The sequence below is a fragment of the Rosa chinensis genome, chromosome 3 (assembly GCF_002994745.2).
Source record: "Rosa chinensis cultivar Old Blush chromosome 3, RchiOBHm-V2, whole genome shotgun sequence".
NCBI lineage: Eukaryota > Viridiplantae > Streptophyta > Magnoliopsida > Rosales > Rosaceae > Rosa > Rosa chinensis.
Window position 1 is genome coordinate 12,169,744 of NC_037090.1, and position 19,392 is coordinate 12,189,135.

Genomic DNA, 19,392 nt, shown 5'->3' on the forward strand with positions numbered 1-19,392 from the left:
ACGGTGGTAAAAGTGAAACACTCTGATAAAGAAGTTACTTTCTCTCAAATGCCAAAGGGTTGTGATAAGAAAGATTTCATCCGCTGGAGAAACAGCATGCATCGAGATTTCATAATTAACAATTTGTTCTTTGATCCTTTATCAAATAAAATCTTTGATTATGCAAATGGGATGGCAGATTTGAGATCCTTAAAGGTACGGTTGTTAGGCTCCGCCAAGTTGTCATTTAAAGAGGATTGCGCACGAATTTTACGTGGCTTAAGAATTGTTGCTTGTCTGAGTTTGTCAATTCCAAAAGAAACCGAGACAACTATATCTATGTTTTCTTCATCCATTTTGACATTGGCAACGAGTAGAATTATGATGGAAATGAACTATATGCTTTCTTATGGAGCTGCTGAGCCATCTCTCTGTCTGCTTTGGAGATTCAATCTACTCAGAGTTCTACTTCCAATTCATGTAGCATACTTGGATGAACAGAGTATTAGGAAGTTTCCTCATAATTCCACGATGTTGATGAAACTATTCTTTAATTTGGATAAAGTTGTCACAGTTGATCGACCTTCTGACTGTAGTTTATGGGTAGCTCTCCTAGCTTTTCACATGGCACTGGTCAGTCACCCTCAAGACGCTCCTGTGGTGTTCACCTTTGCTTTTATCCTGTATCATGGGGGATGCAAAAAGGGTCTTAAATTTGCTAGAGACAATGCTCAAGTGATTGTTGACTATCTACCTGAGATCTCAAGTTCATATCTTCGAAGAATACAAATTCGGGGCTTTGAGCTTGATGAGGTCACATATATTAATTTGCTTATAGCATGTGTCAAGTCTGGTGATATAAAAAGTGGCCATCAAATGTCCGATAACATCTCATGCCCAAATGTGATTTCAGTGAATGCCTTTATCTCTGTCTATTCCCAGAAGCAAGACCACATGGAGGTAATCAAGATTCTCAGGGAAATACAGTTTCGGGGTGTGCAACTTGATCAAACTACATTGGCAATTGCCTTCGGCTCAAGTGCATCAATGGGGATATTTGCATGGAGGACCATTCCACTTTCCACCTTTATGATTCTTGGTGCATTGCTGATATCAGTCTCACATGCAATGATACGTCTTTATGTGCATAAAATTCTTGTTGTGATTCTACCTTTATGGATTGATGAAGACTATTATGCACGTGTTGAGGGGAGAGAAATTATCTCCAATCTTAGTAAAGCAACTGCCTCAAAATTTTTATTAAATTGGTTGGTCTAGCCCGAGCATGAATACCGCAAATGGTCTGCTACAATTTCTCTTGGATTAATCTCAAATTGCCTACATGTTACTGATCATAAGTGGGAGTTTGAGAATATAACAAGACTTGTTGAGGTGATGTGTAGTAGCAAAAGCACCCTAGACAAGATGTCAGAAAGGGACCTGCTCGGTGACGTAATTAAGGAATCATTATGCATGATAAGAGAGATCACTCATGTGGTTCCTGATATTTTGGAAAGTTCCTCTGCTTATTTCCCACCTATCAGACATGATATAACTACCAGTATAACTGTTGAGTTGTCAAAAGAGAACTGCAATAACTCTCTCGAAGATCTCTGGGGTTTGGCTGGACTAGTTCTTGGTTTGTCGAGTCCTGTTGGTGCAATGTATAGAGTTGGAGGGCCTGATGCTATTTTCAAGATACAAGATGTTATGGTATCATGGGTTCTGCATAAGAATATACCGGTTCAAGGCTCATTTCATCATCTTCTGCAATGGGGTAGCACATTGTTCATTTTCTACCTTGATTTTTTCTCTCCTGTCTCCATTTATGGTTGCTTCTTTTACAAGTTGGGGTCTGCTTTTGACAATATGATGGGCTGTCCAGCTAGTCAGCATCCTTGATTATGCTCTTGGAACTTCACTCCATGCATTTGGCAGGTATTGGGATAAAATCTTCTTGTGGTTGGCAATATCTACAGTTCTGGATCCTTAGATGTCAAAGATAATTTTTGGTGACGTAGATGATGAAGCAGGGACAAGTTTTGGAAGACAAATCAGGCTTGAGGTCAAGCTCTCAAGCCTGTTCTTTGAGCGGGTGGAAATGTTACGACTCTATCTTTGTACATGGGCCATCATTGTTGTTTGGGTCTATTTGGGCTTTTCCTTACATGAGTCCATTACCTCTGGAGGCTTTCTTTGCTTAAATAGCTGATAGGAATTGTATGGAGTTATCAAAGAAATATATCAGTTTTATTTGCTTAGCTTTTCCTCTTGTTTTTCCTTTCCTTCCTTTTGCACCGATGTCGTTTCACTGTTACGATCTCGGAGATCGTATCATCTCTCAGTGGAAGCAATAACGAAGACAGTAATGGCGGAGGAATTAGATACATATCCACAATCCCCACAGTCACAACTACAAGTAAATATCTCTTGAACTTTTATCAATGTTCTCAGAAATATTTCAAATTGTCGAAGGGAAGGGTTGACTTGGCTAAAGCCTCATATATATACTGATTCTTGATAGTGGAGGGAGATTTTGGTTTGGGTACAGCTTTGGGTGATGAATTTGTCTCACCATGACTTGGCTTAGGTTATGATTCTTGAGAGAATTCTTCTGCTATGTGTCTTCAGAATATAAAGAATTAAGAAGATATTGCAGAGGAAGATGAGGGAGAAACCGAGAAATAAATTTGTTATTTTTCTGAAATTTTGTTTTGAAATTCTGGAAGTTTTGCCTTTCATGTGGGACCCACTTGAGATAAGTTGGAATGCCACGTCATCTCTTTAACAGCTCCATTTGACGGAATCATGATGAAGTGATCTATCGGATGAGAAATCATAGTCTGAGGGTGTTTTTGATAAAATTAAAAGTCTAGGGACTGAATTGATTTTGGACCCAAATTACAAGGTAGTAAACAATATTTAGCCCTTATTAATAAAAGAAAAGAAAATAGAAGAAGAGAGAGGGGGACAGGAACCAAAACCTCTCTGAGAACAAAATGAAGTAAAGTACTCAAAGTGAGCACTAAGTAATAGTTACAAACTGATGAATAGAAGAAGGATATGCAGTAACGCATCAACCATATAAATGAAACACACCTATAGTTCATCAGCAACCATGCAGCAGAAACCACCATAACCCAAGCCCCACCTTTTCATGAAGTCTATCAAGCACCACAGAATTAGCTAATACGGAAATTCGGTAAACCTTGCAGAATTAGCTATCAAGTAGAATGTTGGACAACCATAGTGTTTGCATTTGAAAGATCTAAGCAACTGGGTAGAGTTCAGCTTTAGCTGAATTCAAACTAAGTTGTCGAATTTATTAATAAATTCTAGAAAGTAAACTCCAAATCACACATCTTTCGCCAACAATGTGATGCACTTTTACTGTTAGGTAAAGGTTTTTTTAAACCTGAAATGTGAACAAATTGGAGGGACTAATTATCCACATACAACGAATAAAGAAAGTTGGCAATTGGCATCTTCTTGTATTGATCTGTATGCTAGAAACCGCTCACTGTAAATCCTCCATCAACATTAACAACCTGTCCATTGATGTAAGAAGCAGCAGGAAGGCAGAGGAAAGAGACCAAGGATGAAATTTCATTAGGCTCAGCAACACGACGAATTGGAGTTCGACCTATTAATCGTCTGAAATCCTCAGAATGATCATCCTAATAAAAATTAACGGAGTTTAAAATGTTAGATCGATATAGGTCTCAAAACACAATTGTGCTAGGTTAATAAAATCTATCAAATTGTAGGTTAATTCGGAGGGCATATTTACATTTTCAACTTTAACACCGGTGTTGACAGCCCATGGCGCTACAGTGTTTGTTCGAATTTTGTCTCTTGCCCACTCACATGCCAAGTTCTTTGAAATTTGGATAACAGCACCTACGAAATAGCAACAAAAAACGATTAGTGAATTAAGCTCATCAATTAGTTTATAACAGAAAATAGTTTTTTGCTTAAGAAATTAAGATATTTATGACTCACTCTTTGTTGCTGCATAAGCAGATAGTCTAGGTAGAGCTATGGCACCAGCTATGGAGGCGATAAATACAATACTTGCATTTTCTGAGGCCTTCAAGAGAGGGTATGAAAGTTGACAGAGATGGTAAGAAGATTCAACATTGGTACCCATCATACTTGATAAATCTTCTAAAGTATATTCTTCGGTTCTTCTCAGGGTAACTGAAGCAGCGTTATTTACCTGCATATACATAATTAAATGAAATGTTATTTCCACTCTCAGTTTCTCGATCTCATTTTGCTAGACTATTTTTGCAAGTGTTTTAAAATTGACAAATTCAAAATGGCGATTTAAGATTGTAACTTTATAAGTGTAAACGGTTTAAGTTTGACAGATTTGGTTCGTCCATTGATTTAATCTAGTTTGATACCTTAACGATCATCGATTTGGCTGAAAATTTACAGAAGTGATCTACACATTAGGACTTAAAAACTAAATGGTTGAGATGCCAAAATGTGACGGATTAGTTAGTCTAATGCCCTATCTCTAGAAAAGACCAAAAAAAGGGATATCTTAGTGGAAGGGCCCTATGTGTGTGTGTGTGTGTGTAGGTCTTTTATGCTAAGGAGGTCCTTAACTTAGCTTAAGGAACGAAATTCCATATTTTGACTACTTTTCGATCACATATTCACATCTTAACCGTTCAGTTTTTAGGTCCTAATTTATAGATCACTTATACAAATTTTCAGCCAAATTGATGATCGTTAAGGTAACGAATTCGATTAAACCAATGAACGAACCGAATCTGTCGAATTGGAACCGTTCGTGTTCATTACTGTAAATTGCAGTTTTGAATGCCTTAACGATCATCAATTTGGCTGAAATTTTACAGAGATGATCTATACATTATGGACCTAAGAACTGAATGGCTAAAATGTGAATATGTGATCGAAAAGTGGTCAAAAACTGGAAATCCGTTCCTAAGGCTAAGTTAAGGGATGTCCTTAGCCAAGAAGGACTGTGTATGTAAGTGTGTGTGTGTGTGTGTGTATCAAGGAGATGTACTTACAAGGATGTTGAGCTTGCCATCAAAGACAGACGAGACAGTTTTAATGAGCTCCTCCCTTTGAGATTTGGACGTGAGGTCACAAACTGTGCCACTCACTTTAAACCCCTTTCTCTTCCATTCTTGAACCCTCTCGTCGATCTGTTCTTGGTTGCGAGCACAGGTATGCACAGTTGCCCCGAGTCCGGCTAGCTCTTCCACAATGGCATATCTAAATCATACGAAATTATTGATATGTTAGTCCTGGAACCAAATCATACGGAGGATTCTGAGAAACGAACTGGTGAAACTTGAATTATAAAATACAGAAACGATTGACGAAGATCGAGAAGAGAGAACTCACCCAATGCCTTTAGTTCCACCGGTAACAAGGGCGGTCATACCCTTTAGAGACCATCTTTGGCTGTTGAACCCCGCCATTAAATTGTTTGTTCAAGTGGTTTTGGTTAACGTACAGGTAGGGGAAAGAAATTAGTAAGCTGTATGATGAGTATGAATAATAATGAAGCAGAACTAATATGTGGGTGTTTAGATAGGCTATGAAAGCTGTGTTTATATAGGGTTTTTGGTAGACACCGATATTGACATTGACATGAATTGAACCAAATGAAATATTAAAATCATCTAATTAATGAGAACAAAAAAGGATCAAACAGCGTTTTTGCCCTCCTTGGGCTGAGTCAAATTTCTTGTTCAATTAGTGATTGGAAATGTCAATTCAATATATTGAATTTGAACGTAATATATAGAACCATGCACTATGTCAAATATTTATATATTCCTGTATAGGGTTGACCTTGTTCATATATTCGATTCAATACAGGAGGAGGAACGTAAACTGGACTTCTTTACATGACATTAATGTATTTAATCAGTATTAGTGCAAAAATGTCATCGTGCTTAATTGATTCAGTTGATGTTATTCTAATTATCGATCATTTGATATATTAGAATTCAATTTGATAGTATAATAGCATTAACAAAAAAATTTGAAGGGCATGGTGTTGTTGACCTCTTGGAACTTAGTTGACCTAGTGCAATTAATTATCCGTTGGCTTCAATTTCTTTAGCTTTCAGATACGGCTTGCTCCTATTATGGTCATCTTTATACTGTCATTGGTCATTTACCTACATTTTCAAAGTAAGAATTCTACTCTATCTTTGTAAGCTCTAGTGGTTTGACCAAGTAAGCAGAAAATTTGGCCAATTGGTATCATGCAAGAAAACCTAGCATATATATAACACTAGAAGAACACTCATTATCAAAATCTAAACTAGTGCTAGGTTTTCTTCAAGTTCAAGGTTAGAAAATTGAGGCTTGGATAATCTGTGAAGTATAAGTCATAATTAAGACCTTCTATTTTATGGTATATTCAGATTTCAGAAAAAATTAAAATATGTGAAACATGTGTTTGTAGTAGTCTTCCTGTACATTTATACAGGAAGCGGTTGAAGTAAAATAATACTTATTTTTTCTTAAACCAACAAAAATAACATATAAAAGTGGGAATTGCTCAAATTGAATGAAACTCCTCTAGGCCGGACTTCTCTTTCAACTGACTACTAGTACCCTGAACATCCCATGTGTAATTTTTTTTTTTTTTTAACTACTCAGTTTCTCATGATACAATACTTTCATTTGCTTGCAAATGGTGAATGTACGACCATGCTAATTTTAAGTGTGGCAGTATGGGTTACCTCCACAAAGTCAACTATACCCTATTGTTCTATACCCGTAGGCTGTAGCGTACATTTTACGACGGATGACCTTGTTAGATGAAACTGCAAACGTAATAGCTATAAGAGAATCTAAAGTTGATTTCACAAAAATAGTGATAATTATGATATAAACATAGTCAAGAATATAGACTCTTGACGTGTTATGGTTCTGTACTTCCACCAATAACATCAATGTATTGAATTGACAATTCCTAATTTATAAAAAGTTTGACTCAGCCAAATAGGAGGGGCCAGTACGCTGTTTGATCCTTTCTTGCTCATGATCAATCTAAAATTCTGGTATTTCAAGAACGGTGATCTGCAAGATAGCTATATATACCCACAGCTTTCGTAGATTACAGTCATCCACATATCAGCTCATTAATTCTTTCTTATAAGTCAAGAAATACGCAGCTAGCTTAATTTGTTGCCCGAACTTCCAGTACGTACTACCAAATACACAGAAGCAAAAAGATCAATGGCAGGTTTCAACAGCCAAAGATGGTCTCTGAAGGGTATGACCGCACTCGTCACTGGTGGAACTAAAGGCATTGGGTTAGTTTTTGCTTCTCGATCTTCATACCAAACATTTCTGTATTTCTGAATTCATGTTCACTAGTTCGTTGATGGGTATCTTATTTGGTTAATCTCAGAACTAACCATATCAATTTTTCGGTATGCTTTAGATATGCCATCGTGGAAGAGCTGGCCGGACTAGGGGCTACAGTGCATACCTGCGCTCGTAATCAAGAACAGATTGACGAGAGGGTTCGAGAATGGAAGAGCAAGGGTTTTAAAGTGAGTGGCTCAGTGAGTGACCTCACATCTAAATCTCAAAGAGAGGAGCTCATGAGAACTGTTTCCTCTAATTTTGACGGCGAACTTAACATCCTTGTAAGCTTCACTGGTTTCATTATTTTTCTTTTTCCACCTTTCTTAAACCAAGTGTACTTATGCTGGTATGTATAAATGTATGTGTATATAGGTAAATAATGCAGCAACAGTCACTCTAAGAAATACTACAGAATATGATCTGGAAGATTTGTCAAGTATGATGAGCACAAATGTTGAATCCCCCTACCATCTTTGTCAACTTGCATATCCCCTCCTCAAGGCCTCCGGAAATGGAAGTATTGTATTCGTCGCCTCCATTGCTGGTTTAAAAGCTCTACCTAGACTATCTGCCTATGCAGCAACGAAAAGTGCCGTCATCCAGATTTCAAAGAACTTGGCGTGTGAATGGGCTAAAGACGGCATTCGAACAAACGCTGTAGCACCTTGGGCTGTTAACACCGGAGTTGAAGTTGAAAACGTAAGCATCCCTTCCAAACCTGCAACTATATGTATAGAACTTAACCTTGAAGGTTCTGCATGTGTTAATGAATTTGAGATATCTAACATTTTAAACTTCATTTTACCTCCAGGATGACCACTCTGACGACTTCAGACGGCTTATAAGTCGAACTCCTATCCGTCGCGTGGCGGAACCTAATGAAATCTCATCACTGGTCACTTTTCTCTGCCTTCCTGCTGCTTCTTACATCAATGGACAAGTTGTTAGTGTTGATGGAGGATTTACCGTCAGCGGTTTTTAGGAAACTCGATGTAGGATTGCCAATTAGTCAATCCCTACATTTTCTATATATAACAGTACTCCATACATTCTTTATTCTTTTTTGGTGAAATCACCAGCTTCACAATCAGTAAATTGTGGTGCAGTTGTTAACAATAAAATGTCGAAGGTCTTTGTGTATATTTTATACTACTTCGTAAAAAAATTGTAAATACACCTCAGTTGAATATGCATACGTACAGAATTGTTCAGATCTTCCAAATGTGAATAGTTTGTCATATGGCTCAACATCTATCAGACAACGTATATATTGCATTCCAATTACACAATAAGAGGATCTCTCCAGAAAAATGATATCAAACCGTTCCGCATGTAAGGATTATAGTGATGGTCAAGATGGTCAAGGTTCACTAGTCTTACGAGTAAGCAAGGCAACAGCTGTGGCTACTAAGGCTGACACGTGTGATGATAAGACTGGTTATCAAGAATTAATTACTATAACTAATTAGCTGAGTTTGTTAGAGTAAAACAGAATTTGTTAAGCCTAATTCTATATAAAGGCTATGTAAGAATCCCGTGGACCATTCATTCAATATCAGTCACTATTCTTCATCTTCTTCACTCTCTCTCTCTCTTACTTCTCTGCAAACTCCAGATCTTACATTTTAGCATGGTATCAGATACCATGATAACATTACCACCATGATGCTATAAGCTTAGAGCTTAAGAAAGAAGACGATATACTCACCGAGAGGAAGAGAGTGTTTCAGACAAAATAGCTGAGAGATATTTTCCACAAACTGAATCCAGTACAAATTATTACAACACAAGAGCTATTTATAGCAACAAAAACATAAAACCACGAAAAAGAAAAACACACTAGTAGCTAGCTATTACAGACTGTAAAGCCACATAAGCAACAGATGGCTACTTCATGCATTACAGCTGGACAACATTTTATTGGCAGATTGATGACTTCATACTAGACCATGCACTTCATGTTGACTCGCTAACAGCTCCCCTCAATCTCAGTGGGGGATAGCACACTGAGATTGGTACAATGTTGCTTAAACACTGGGTTATGAAGACCTTTGGTAAAAACATCAGTAGTTTGACTTTCTGAGGTACATATTGAAGCAGAAGATCAATCTTTTCCTATTCGATCTCTCATTCTTTTCCTCTTCGATCTCTCAATCTTTCTTCTCCGATCTTATCAAGATTCAAGTTTTTTGTTCTTGAGCAACAATGGTGGCTACTGCTGTGACTCTTCTTGCTAATCTCTTAAGCATCGTCTCGGTCAAACTCGATGACAACAACTATCCCACATGGCATTTTCAGCTTCGATCTTTGCTTCTTGCTGCTGAGTCTGAGTTAGAATGTGACACAAAATCTATGTCTATGACCTCTATGACTGCAATGGTGGTAAAGAATGGTTCTGTTGCTTCTCAAGATTCCAAGGGAATTTTGCCTACACCTATGCAAAATGGCTATAATGGCTTTGCTGCTTTTAATAATGGAGGCAGAGGTAATGGTGGAGGCTATAGGAACAATGGAGGAGGTTATAATGGGGGATTCAGAAACAATGGAGGAAATGGATTCAATGGGGGAAATGGAAGATTCAGAAACAATGGAGGCAATGGTTTCAACTCTGGTTGGAACAATGGGAATAGGAATGGGAATCAACAGCAGTTTGGTGGAAATGGAAACAGAAACTTTGGTAACAATGGAGGTTTTGGTGGTTATAGGCCTCGGATTGTTTGTCAGATATGTGACAAACCAGGTCATTCATCTCAGACATGCTAGCATCTCAGCAAGGTCAATGGTTCTACTTCAGCTTCAAACATTCTTGAGTGTCAACTCTGTGGCACAAATGGACACTCTGCAACTGAGTGTAGTCAGAGACTTCAGTTTGCTAAACTGCAAGGTCAACAGTGTGCAATGACTGCTTCTTTGCAGCAGAATCATACAACTCCTAATCATGAAGTGTGGATCACAGATTCTGGTGCTTATTCTCACATGACATCAGACATTCAAGTTCTCAATAATGTCACATCCTATTCAGCTGGTGATCAAGTTCAAGTTGGTAATGGTGCAAGTCTTTCTATCAAACATATTGGCAATGGTTCAATTTTTCTTAACAAAAATGCTTTGTTGACACTTAGAAAAATATTACATGTTCCAAAGCTTGCTGCACAGCTTCTGTCTGTCTATCAATTATACAAGGACAATAACTGCAGAATGATTTTTGATGAGTTTTCATTTTTCATACAGGGCAAGGTGACGGGCAAGGTGCTGTTTCAAGGTCTCAGTGAGAATGGACTCTATCCTATACCTGTGTCAACCTCCAGAAATCTTTTCAACTCATCTTCCATTTCAGAGTCAGCTTTTCTTGGATCAAAAGTCACTCAGTCTCTATGGCATAGAAGATTAGGCCATCCTTCCAATGCTATGACATCGTCTATGTTAGCAAAGTCTAGAGTACCTTTTCAATCTGTTGAGTCATCTAGTGTTTGTGAGTCTTGTCTTGCAGGCAAGTTTACTAAACTGCCTTTTCCTACAACTTGTACTAGGTCATCTACACCTTTTCATATAGTTCACTCTGATGTATGAGGTCCCTCTCCACATGTATTCATTGAAGGTTTTAAGTACTATCTCACCTTCATAGATGATAGTACTCGATTTTGTTGAATTTTTCCACTACATAATAAAGCAGAAGTTTGTTCAAAGTTCATTGCTTTTCATTCCTTTGTAACAACTCAGTTTGCTTCTGTTATTAAAATTTTACAAACTAATGGTGAGGGTGAATACCATAGCCATATTTTCCAGTCTTTTCTTGCCAAAAATGGTATTATCCATCAAAAGTCATGTCCATACACACCACAACAAAATGGACTTGCAGAAAGGAAAAATAGACATATTGTAGAAATTGCAATTACTCTTCTTCATCAGTCCTTTCTCCCTCCAAAATTCTAGTTCCATGCTTGTGCAATTGCAGTATTTCTTATAAACAGAATGCCTACTCCCACTTTCTCTATGTCTTCTCTTTTTAAGGTGTTACACTCAAAACCACCTTCTCTGGAGTCATTAAAAGTCTTTGGATGTGCTTGTTTTCCCTTAATGAAGCCTTACAATTCAAACAAACTCCAAGTCAAAACTGTTAAGTGCATCTTCTTGGGGTATGCACCAGAGTATAAGGGTTTTATTTGTTTTAATCCTTCCAATTCCAAGTTCATCATTTCCAGACATGTTGTGTTTGATGAGTCTTCTTTTCCCCATCAATTTCTTAGTTCGTCATCTCAGCCTACTTCTTTTACATCATCATCCTCTCATCCTGTTCAAGTTATTCTTAGACACCCTTCTAGAAATAAAAATTCAAGTTCTACAGTCCATTCTGCACAGCACCTAGCCACACCTGTCCTCCCTACATCAACACAAGATCAATCTTGTTCAAGTTTAGTGCCTATTCCTGCAGTACAACTTCAGAGTTCAGTGTCTCCTATTGCAGGGCAACTTCAGCTATCTACTCCTTCTCATTTATCTGATATCGATAAAACTGTTCCTAGCTTTTCAAGTGATTTTGTTCTTTAGCCTGGAGAAGTGTATATTCCTATCTCAGCCATTGAGATTCATTTGAATCCTCCTGCTACAGAAACAGCTGGTATTATATCTACCTTCATCCCTCAATATGAGATTTCTAAAGTTTCTGTTAATCCTCATGTCATGACAACTAGAAGCAAGAATGGAATATTCAAAAAGAAGGCATTTGTTGCTTCTGCATCGTGTGACCTCAATGCTATAGAACCTTCTTCGTATAAAAAGGCTATGGAAATACCAGTTTGGCAGCAAGCAATGCAAGAAGAATTTGACGCATTAACCAAACAAGGAACTTGGATTTTAGTTCCTCCTCAAGCTGATAAGAATTTGGTAAGCTGTAAGTGGGTTTTTAAGGTAAAGAGAAATTCGGATGGTTCCATTTCAAGGCAGAAAGCAAGATTGGTGGCAAGGGGTTTTAGTCAAGAAGAAGGTATTGATTATGTAGAGACTTTCAGTCCAGTTGTTCGGCATACAACTGTGAGACTTGTTCTTGCTATGGCAGCTCAATTTGGGTGGAAATTACATCAATTGGATGTTAAGAATGCTTTTCTTCATGGTATTTTGAAGGAAGAAGTATATATGTCCCAACCACCTGGTTTTGAGGATCCAAAGTATCCAACTCATGTCTGCAAGTTACAAAAGTCACTTTATGGACTTAAACAAGCTCCAAGAGCTTGGAATGAAAGATTTACCTCTTTTCTACCTCAGCTGGGATTCAAGTGTTCTATTGCAGACCCCTCTTTATTCATTAAGAGTTCTGGTTTTTGTCATGTATATCTCCTCTTATATGTAGATGATATTATACTTACAGGCAATAGTGCTTCTGCAATTCAGTATGTTAAAGATGCTCTTAAGAAGGAATTTGAAATGAAGGATTTGGGACTATTACATTACTTCTTGGGATTACAGATTACCTATTTACCAAATGGAAGTTTATTCATTTCACAAGCTAAGTATGCAAAGGATATTCTTGATAAAGCTGGAATGACTGATTGTAATGCCAGCATCACTCCATGCTTACCTTATTCCAAGTTGCTCAAAGATGAGGGAGCTCCATTTAAAGATGTCAAAACGTACAGGAGTATTGTAGGATGCTTGCAGTAGCTAACTTTCACCAGACCTGACATTGCATATAGTGTCAATTCTGTGTGCCAATTTATGCAAAATTCGACTGAAGTACATTTTCTGGCAGTCAAGTGCATTCTAAGGTACATCAAAGGTACTCTGAACTATGGTATTACTTTTAGAGCTGCTTTATTGGAGTTAAGAGCCTATACAGACTTGGATTGGGCTGGTGACCCTAATGATAGAAGGAGCACAACAGGATTTGTCATATTTCTTGGTAACTGTCCAATCTCTTGGAGCTCACGCAAGCAAACTTCAGTTTCAAGGTCTTCAACAGAGGCCGAGTACAGAGCTATGGCCGACACTGCTTCAGAAGTTCTTTGGCTGCGACATTTGTTGAATGATCTTCATGTCAAGTTACCTTCTGCTCCTACATTACACTGTGACAATGTTTCAGCCTTGGCCCTTGCTTCGAATCCAATTCATAATTCCAAGGTCAAGCATGTGGAAGTGGATGTGCATTTCACTAGGGAAAAAGTGGCCAGAGGTGAGCTAGCTACTCAGTTTGTTCCTTCCTTGCAACAGCTAGCATATATCTTGACAAAAGGACTTGGTTCTCCTCAGTTCAAATATCTCTGCTCCAACCTGGTGCTTGGTTCCCTGCATCAGTTTGAGGGGGGATGTAAGGATTATAGTGATGGTCAAGATGGTCAAGGTTCATAAGTCTTACGAGTAAGCAAGGCAACAGCCGTGGCTACTAAGGCTGACACGTGTGATGATAAGACTGGTTATTAAGAATTAGTTACTATAAGTAATTAGCTGAGTTTGTTAGAGTAAAACAGAATTTGTTAAGCCTAATTCTATATAAAGGCTATGTAAGAATCCCGTGGACCATTCATTCAATATCAGTCACTATTCTTCATCTTCTTCACTCTCTTTCTCTCTCTTACTTCTCTGCAAACTCCAGATCTTACATTTCAGCACCGCATACCAAAGATATGAATGAGCAGTACATAATACATTTGTACGTAAAGGAACTTCGAAAACTGTAACCAAAAGGACCTCAAAAGTCACTAGACTAGCTAGCTAGTTATATATAGTAATTAGATGATTTAACAGTTTCTGAATTGGTTGATCTATTATATAAACAATATTGGAAAGGTGATATTGATCGTGAGAATGAACACTTAGGATCTTGAAAAACAACACTTTGAATTGTGGAAGACTGGAAGTTAAGTTTAAGAACATAATACTAGCATTCCTGTTACATTGTACTCTTGAAAAACTTGCATGCAACCCTCATTTGCCAAGTCAATTTCTGTTAGTAAATTTGATCCTGATCAAACCCGACGCACAATGGAACCGCAGAACACTCAAAACCTGATAATGCGATACACCCAAAATTACAAGAGCTGTCAAGTGTCTCTAAAATACCCGATTAATGAGACCATCTGGTTAATCAATTTTATATATCCAATTGGATATATAAATCTTACAATAGCTACGCATATTTGGCAGATTAACGTTTCTCAATTGGGTAATAATAGCATGCGTTCGTTGCCTTAGTATGCATGATTATCTTTCTACAAGTGGATGCTTAGAATAACAATTAACGGAATCAACTAAGATGACCGTTATTGACTTCATGCAATAAATCAAAGCCAACCTCACAGACAATTTCTAATATAAGTTTTTTATATGGATGCTTACCCCTAAGTGAAGGGTTATTCTTTTTGGGTAATGCTATGATATATTAACATTTCTCATACATCAACTAGTTTTATTATTTTGAGGACTCATTTTACAACTTTGAAGAATTATATTACCACTTGAGGACTCATGTGGTAAATAAGAAAATTTATTACTTTAAGAACTCATGTTATCACTATGAGGACTAATATTACTATTTTGATGACTCATTTTATTACTTTAAGGTAATTATATGCATGTCATACATTAAGAGCATCTCCAACAGTAAAAGCTATTTTTTTAGCTAAATCATCTAAAAGTTAAATTTAGATAGTAAATTTCTAGCTTTTTCTACAGCAGTGTAGCTAAACTAAAAAAATTGAACGTGGAGTGTTTAATTTTTTGTTATTTTCTCTCTCCTCCCTAGCTAAATTTAGCTAGAGATTTTAGCAAAAGCCAAATTTGACTTTCATATAGCTATTCTGCTGGAGTGCTAAACTATCTCAAATTAGCCAAATTTATAACTTTTTGTTGAAATAACTAGTCTGTTGGAGATGCCCTAACATATTGTAAAATTTTCCATTCTTTTTATTCGAGTATATTAATTGATGGATTCAGTATTCGATCACACTATAGTTATACGAATTGATCATTTAGTCGAATACTACGTGCATATATAAATTTTGGGAAGAGGATTCTCTATCCCCTTGTTTTTTTCGCCAATGTTAACCAACAAAAAAGAAAAAGCATAAAGAAAGTGGGTATATGGCTCTTTTGTTCGCAATAGGTTGGTCTTGAGGAAAAGAGAGATGCGGGAGAGAATAATATCAGTGTTAGCTAGCTAGGGTTGAGAAAGAACTAATTAACAACTGACTAATCCTACCTGCATGCCAATTAATCAACTCAACAGAGTCGACTAAGCATACCTTGCGTTCTGTACCGGTACCGTACATCTTCCGTAATTAGTATACTTATTTGCCAAGAAAGAATTAGAATAGCATTAACCAAATCAATTAAGCACGATGCCATTTTTGCAGCAGCGGTTACTGCATATATACACACGTTAACAGAATTCCCATTAAGTTCTTCCTCGATTATGATTATATATACACGATGCCATATATATGTTTGACATGGTTCTATATATGCTCCCATCAATTTTCAGAATTGACCATCCATAAGTATAGCTGACCAAAAGTTTGACTCGGCCTAAGGAGGAAATGCAATTATTCGCTGTCCGAATTTCTTCTTCAAAAATTTATAAATCCATTTTTTGGTTAATGTCAATATCGGTGTACGACAGGAATGCACTATATATACACAGCTTTCATCGAGTACCCACACATCCTGAGCGTTCTCTGCTTATTACACTCATACACAGCTTTTGCCTTCTAAACCCTAAACTAATACAGAAGCAAAACTAGATACCAATGGCAGGTTTCAGGACTTGGGGCAACAGTCCATACCTGCGCTCGTAACCAAGAACTGATTGACGAGAGGGTTCGTGAATGGGAGAACCGGGGATTCAAAGTGAGTGGTTCAGTTTGTGACCTAACCTCTAAATCTCAAAGGGAGGAGCTCATAAAGACCGTTTCATCTGTCTTTAACAGCAAACTCAACATCCTTGTAAGTTGGCGCCTTAAATTAATTTCGCTCTCATTCTTGATCTAATTGTTGTATTGAAGACTAACTAATCAATGTCCTTTATGTTGCTTCAGGTAAACAATGCACTGAGAAGTACTACAGAATGTCAGAATATGCATTGGAAGATTTGTCAAGCATGATGAGTACAAATGTTGAATCTCCCTACCATCTTTGTCAGCTTTCTTATCCTCTCTTGACGGCCTCAGGAAATGGAAGTATTGTGTTCGTCGCCTCCATTGCCGGTATAAAAGCTCTAACAAGACTATCTGCCTATGCAGCAACGAAAAGTGCCGTCATCCAAATTTCGAAGAATTTGGCATGTGAATGGGCAAAAGATGGCATTCGCAGAAACACTGTAACACCATGGGCAGTTAACACCGGCGTTAAAGTTGAAAATGTAGGCTTCCTCTCCAAACCTTCCACTTTATAATAGAACTTAACCTAGCTTACTTATGTTATACTAGCTAGTTTATAATTATTTTGAGATAACAGCTTACATTTAAACTTCATTTTTCAACAGGATGATCATTCTGACGATTTCAGACAGCTAATAGGTCTAATTCCGATTCGCCGCATTGCTGAGCCTAATGAAATATCGTCACTGGTCACTTTTCTCTGCCTTCCTGCTGCTTCTTACATCAATGGACAAGTTGTTAGTGTTGACGGAGGATTTACAGTTAGCAGTTTCTAGGAAACTCATTGTATAGACCAATGTTTTAAAAAGAAGTGTAAAAGGCGTGAGGCGTGAAGAAAAGTGAGTCTGTTTTGCAGATGAGGCGCAGAGGCTCTCAAGGCGGAGATGGAGGCGTGGAAGGCATTCAAAGCAAGCCTTAAGGCGTCCTGCGCGAACGCCTGGGATTTTTATTTTTTTTAAAACACCAAAACGACGTTGTTTTGATGTTTTGGGAGAAAAATTCATTTAGGTCCAGTTCTGAAGTCTAGCCAAGCCCCAAATCAGTCGCAGCCCCCGCCCCCCACCACAAATTCACTCTCAAAGCAGCCGATCCCAATACCCTACTCGAAAATTTGATAAAATCATGAAGCCCATAAGTTTTCTCAAGAATTTGGTTCTAAAGGAGACTATTTGCATAATTGGAGGAAGAAATAAATTCGATTTGAAGAGAGTTGGAGAGTTGTAGTTCGATTTGAAGAAAAGGAATTTAAGGTATGATCATGCTTCGATTTCCTTGTTTTCTTTGGATTTCATGTTTCTTTGTTTTGTTATGTGCAATTGGAATTGAAATTTGGATTTGCAATGCAATATTTCGTGTTTCTCTGCAATATTTCGTGTTTCTTTTTCTTTTCTTTTCTTTGGAATTGAACATGAACTGTTTTCGATGGCACTGTGAAGCAGAAGTAACCATGAGTCCGTGACTTTATATTGAGAAACAGATCGAAATTGATTGTTGAAAGATTAGCTGCTAGTTCGATCCCAAATTCCCAATTCCTGCTGAGTCTGGGTTCCTCAACACCTACTCATGAGTTTTAGAGAGTTAAATCACATGATCAAGTTGGGGAAGAGAAATTAGATGTTGTCAGTTTAGCTAAATTCTCTATCCTTTACCATTAATTGATGATTAGTTTGAAGTTTTAGCTGGTTGAAACAAATTTACAGATATGTGGAGTCTTATATGTGTCTCCATTTGTTTTTATTAACTGTGGTGATATTTTGAATACGGTTTATGGCATTGTGTTTTGATTAAGAATATGATACATATATGCTTTTGTTTTTCCTAATTTAGATTCTATATATCATCTCTTTTAGAAAGGCATGAAACATAAAAAGAAATAAAGAATAGCACAATAGAAACAATGTAATCACTACTCACAGAGCCTTTTCCTCCAAATCTATAGGAGAGTGAGGTCAGTGTATATAGTTGGGTGATGATAGTGATGGAGGTGATAGTTTGGGTGAAGATAGTTTGGATGGTGATCTTCTAATTGATGAGGATGATGATTTCCAAGGATGAAGTTGGTTTCAATAATTGTTCTTGTTCTTTGGTCTTTCAACTTTAAATCTTTGGATTTATTTTAGATATGGTGATTTTGTTGAATCATATGGTTTTAGTACTTGCTTATTATGAATGGATGACAATTTATAATGTTTTTTTTTTGTTACAATACATGTTCTATATATAAGACTAGTTCTATACATAAATACAACTAATTTATACGTAAGGCTTACGCCTTAAGCCTCAAGGCGAATGCCTTGCTGAGGCTCTCCCGGCTACGCCTCAGCCTTTTAAAACATTAGTATAGATAGTCAATTACTACCTGCAATTTTTTATTCATTTCTTCTTCTTTCTTGGGTATGAAATCCAACAGCTGTTAAGCGTTCGATTGCAAGTGCTACCAATTGTCTACTGAAAGTAGGGTTTGGATGAAAGAAGAAGTTGAAGAAGAAGAGGATGTAACAGAAAGAGAGAGAGAATTGAGAATAGTGATGTAATTGTTTGATTAAGCTTGAAGTATTACACTGTAGCTATGCTTGTCTCTATATTCCAAAGCCTGTAATTAATCGTAACTGATTAACCCTAATTAGTTACTAATTAACCATAATTAGTTACTAATTAACCCTAATTAGTTAAGCTCAGCTAACTTCGTTTCTTGCTGAACAATTTCAGCCCTACACGTGGACTTTGGGGAAGCCTTGACTTGATTGTTGACTTTGACTTCATCACTAGTTTGATCATTGCTACATCCCCCCTCAACCGAATGGTTAGGACCAACCATGAGGTTGCCACAAAGATATATGAACCGAGGAGAGTCAAGGCATTCAGTGAGGATGTCAGCAATCTGTTGAAGGGATGGAACAAATTTCAAAGCCAGTTCACCATGTGCAACTTTCTCCCGAGTAAAGTGGACGTCAACTTCGACATGCTTCACTTTGGAGTTGTGGATGGGATTGGAGGTAAGAGCGAGTGCAGAGACATTGTCACAATGAAGGGTAGGAGCAGAAGGCAAGGGAATTTGCAAGTCATGTAAAAAGTGCCGAATCCAAAGAACTGTAGATGTTGTATCAACCATTGCTCTATATTCTTCTTCAGTGGAAGAACGAGAAACTGAAATTTGTTTGTGTGAGCT

General features: G+C 37.4%; 3 protein-coding genes across 3 annotated transcripts; 2 read left to right on the top strand and 1 right to left on the bottom strand.

Moving 5' to 3' along the window:
* Positions 1 to 3,277: 3,277 nt before the first annotated feature.
* On the bottom strand, positions 3,278 to 5,545 carry LOC112193712 (tropinone reductase homolog). Its single transcript, XM_024333940.2, has 5 exons — positions 5,368 to 5,545; positions 5,028 to 5,235; positions 3,982 to 4,198; positions 3,770 to 3,879; positions 3,278 to 3,656 (listed from the first exon to the last, which is right to left on the bottom strand). The coding sequence occupies exons 1-5, from the start codon at positions 5,442 to 5,444 to the stop codon at positions 3,486 to 3,488; spliced, it is 783 nt and encodes a 260-aa protein (XP_024189708.1). The 5' UTR covers positions 5,445 to 5,545; the 3' UTR covers positions 3,278 to 3,485.
* Positions 5,546 to 7,108: 1,563 nt separating this feature from the next.
* On the top strand, positions 7,109 to 8,841 carry LOC112195001 (tropinone reductase homolog). The gene is made up of 4 exons (XM_024335280.2): positions 7,109 to 7,298; positions 7,430 to 7,637; positions 7,729 to 8,055; positions 8,168 to 8,841. The coding sequence occupies exons 1-4, from the start codon at positions 7,222 to 7,224 to the stop codon at positions 8,336 to 8,338; spliced, it is 783 nt and encodes a 260-aa protein (XP_024191048.1). The 5' UTR covers positions 7,109 to 7,221; the 3' UTR covers positions 8,339 to 8,841.
* A 7,570-nt stretch (positions 8,842 to 16,411) lies between these two features.
* Positions 16,412 to 16,999, top strand: LOC121052266 (tropinone reductase homolog). Its single transcript, XM_040516956.1, has 2 exons — positions 16,412 to 16,705; positions 16,829 to 16,999. The coding sequence occupies exons 1-2, from the start codon at positions 16,412 to 16,414 to the stop codon at positions 16,997 to 16,999; spliced, it is 465 nt and encodes a 154-aa protein (XP_040372890.1).
* Positions 17,000 to 19,392: the final 2,393 nt, after the last annotated feature.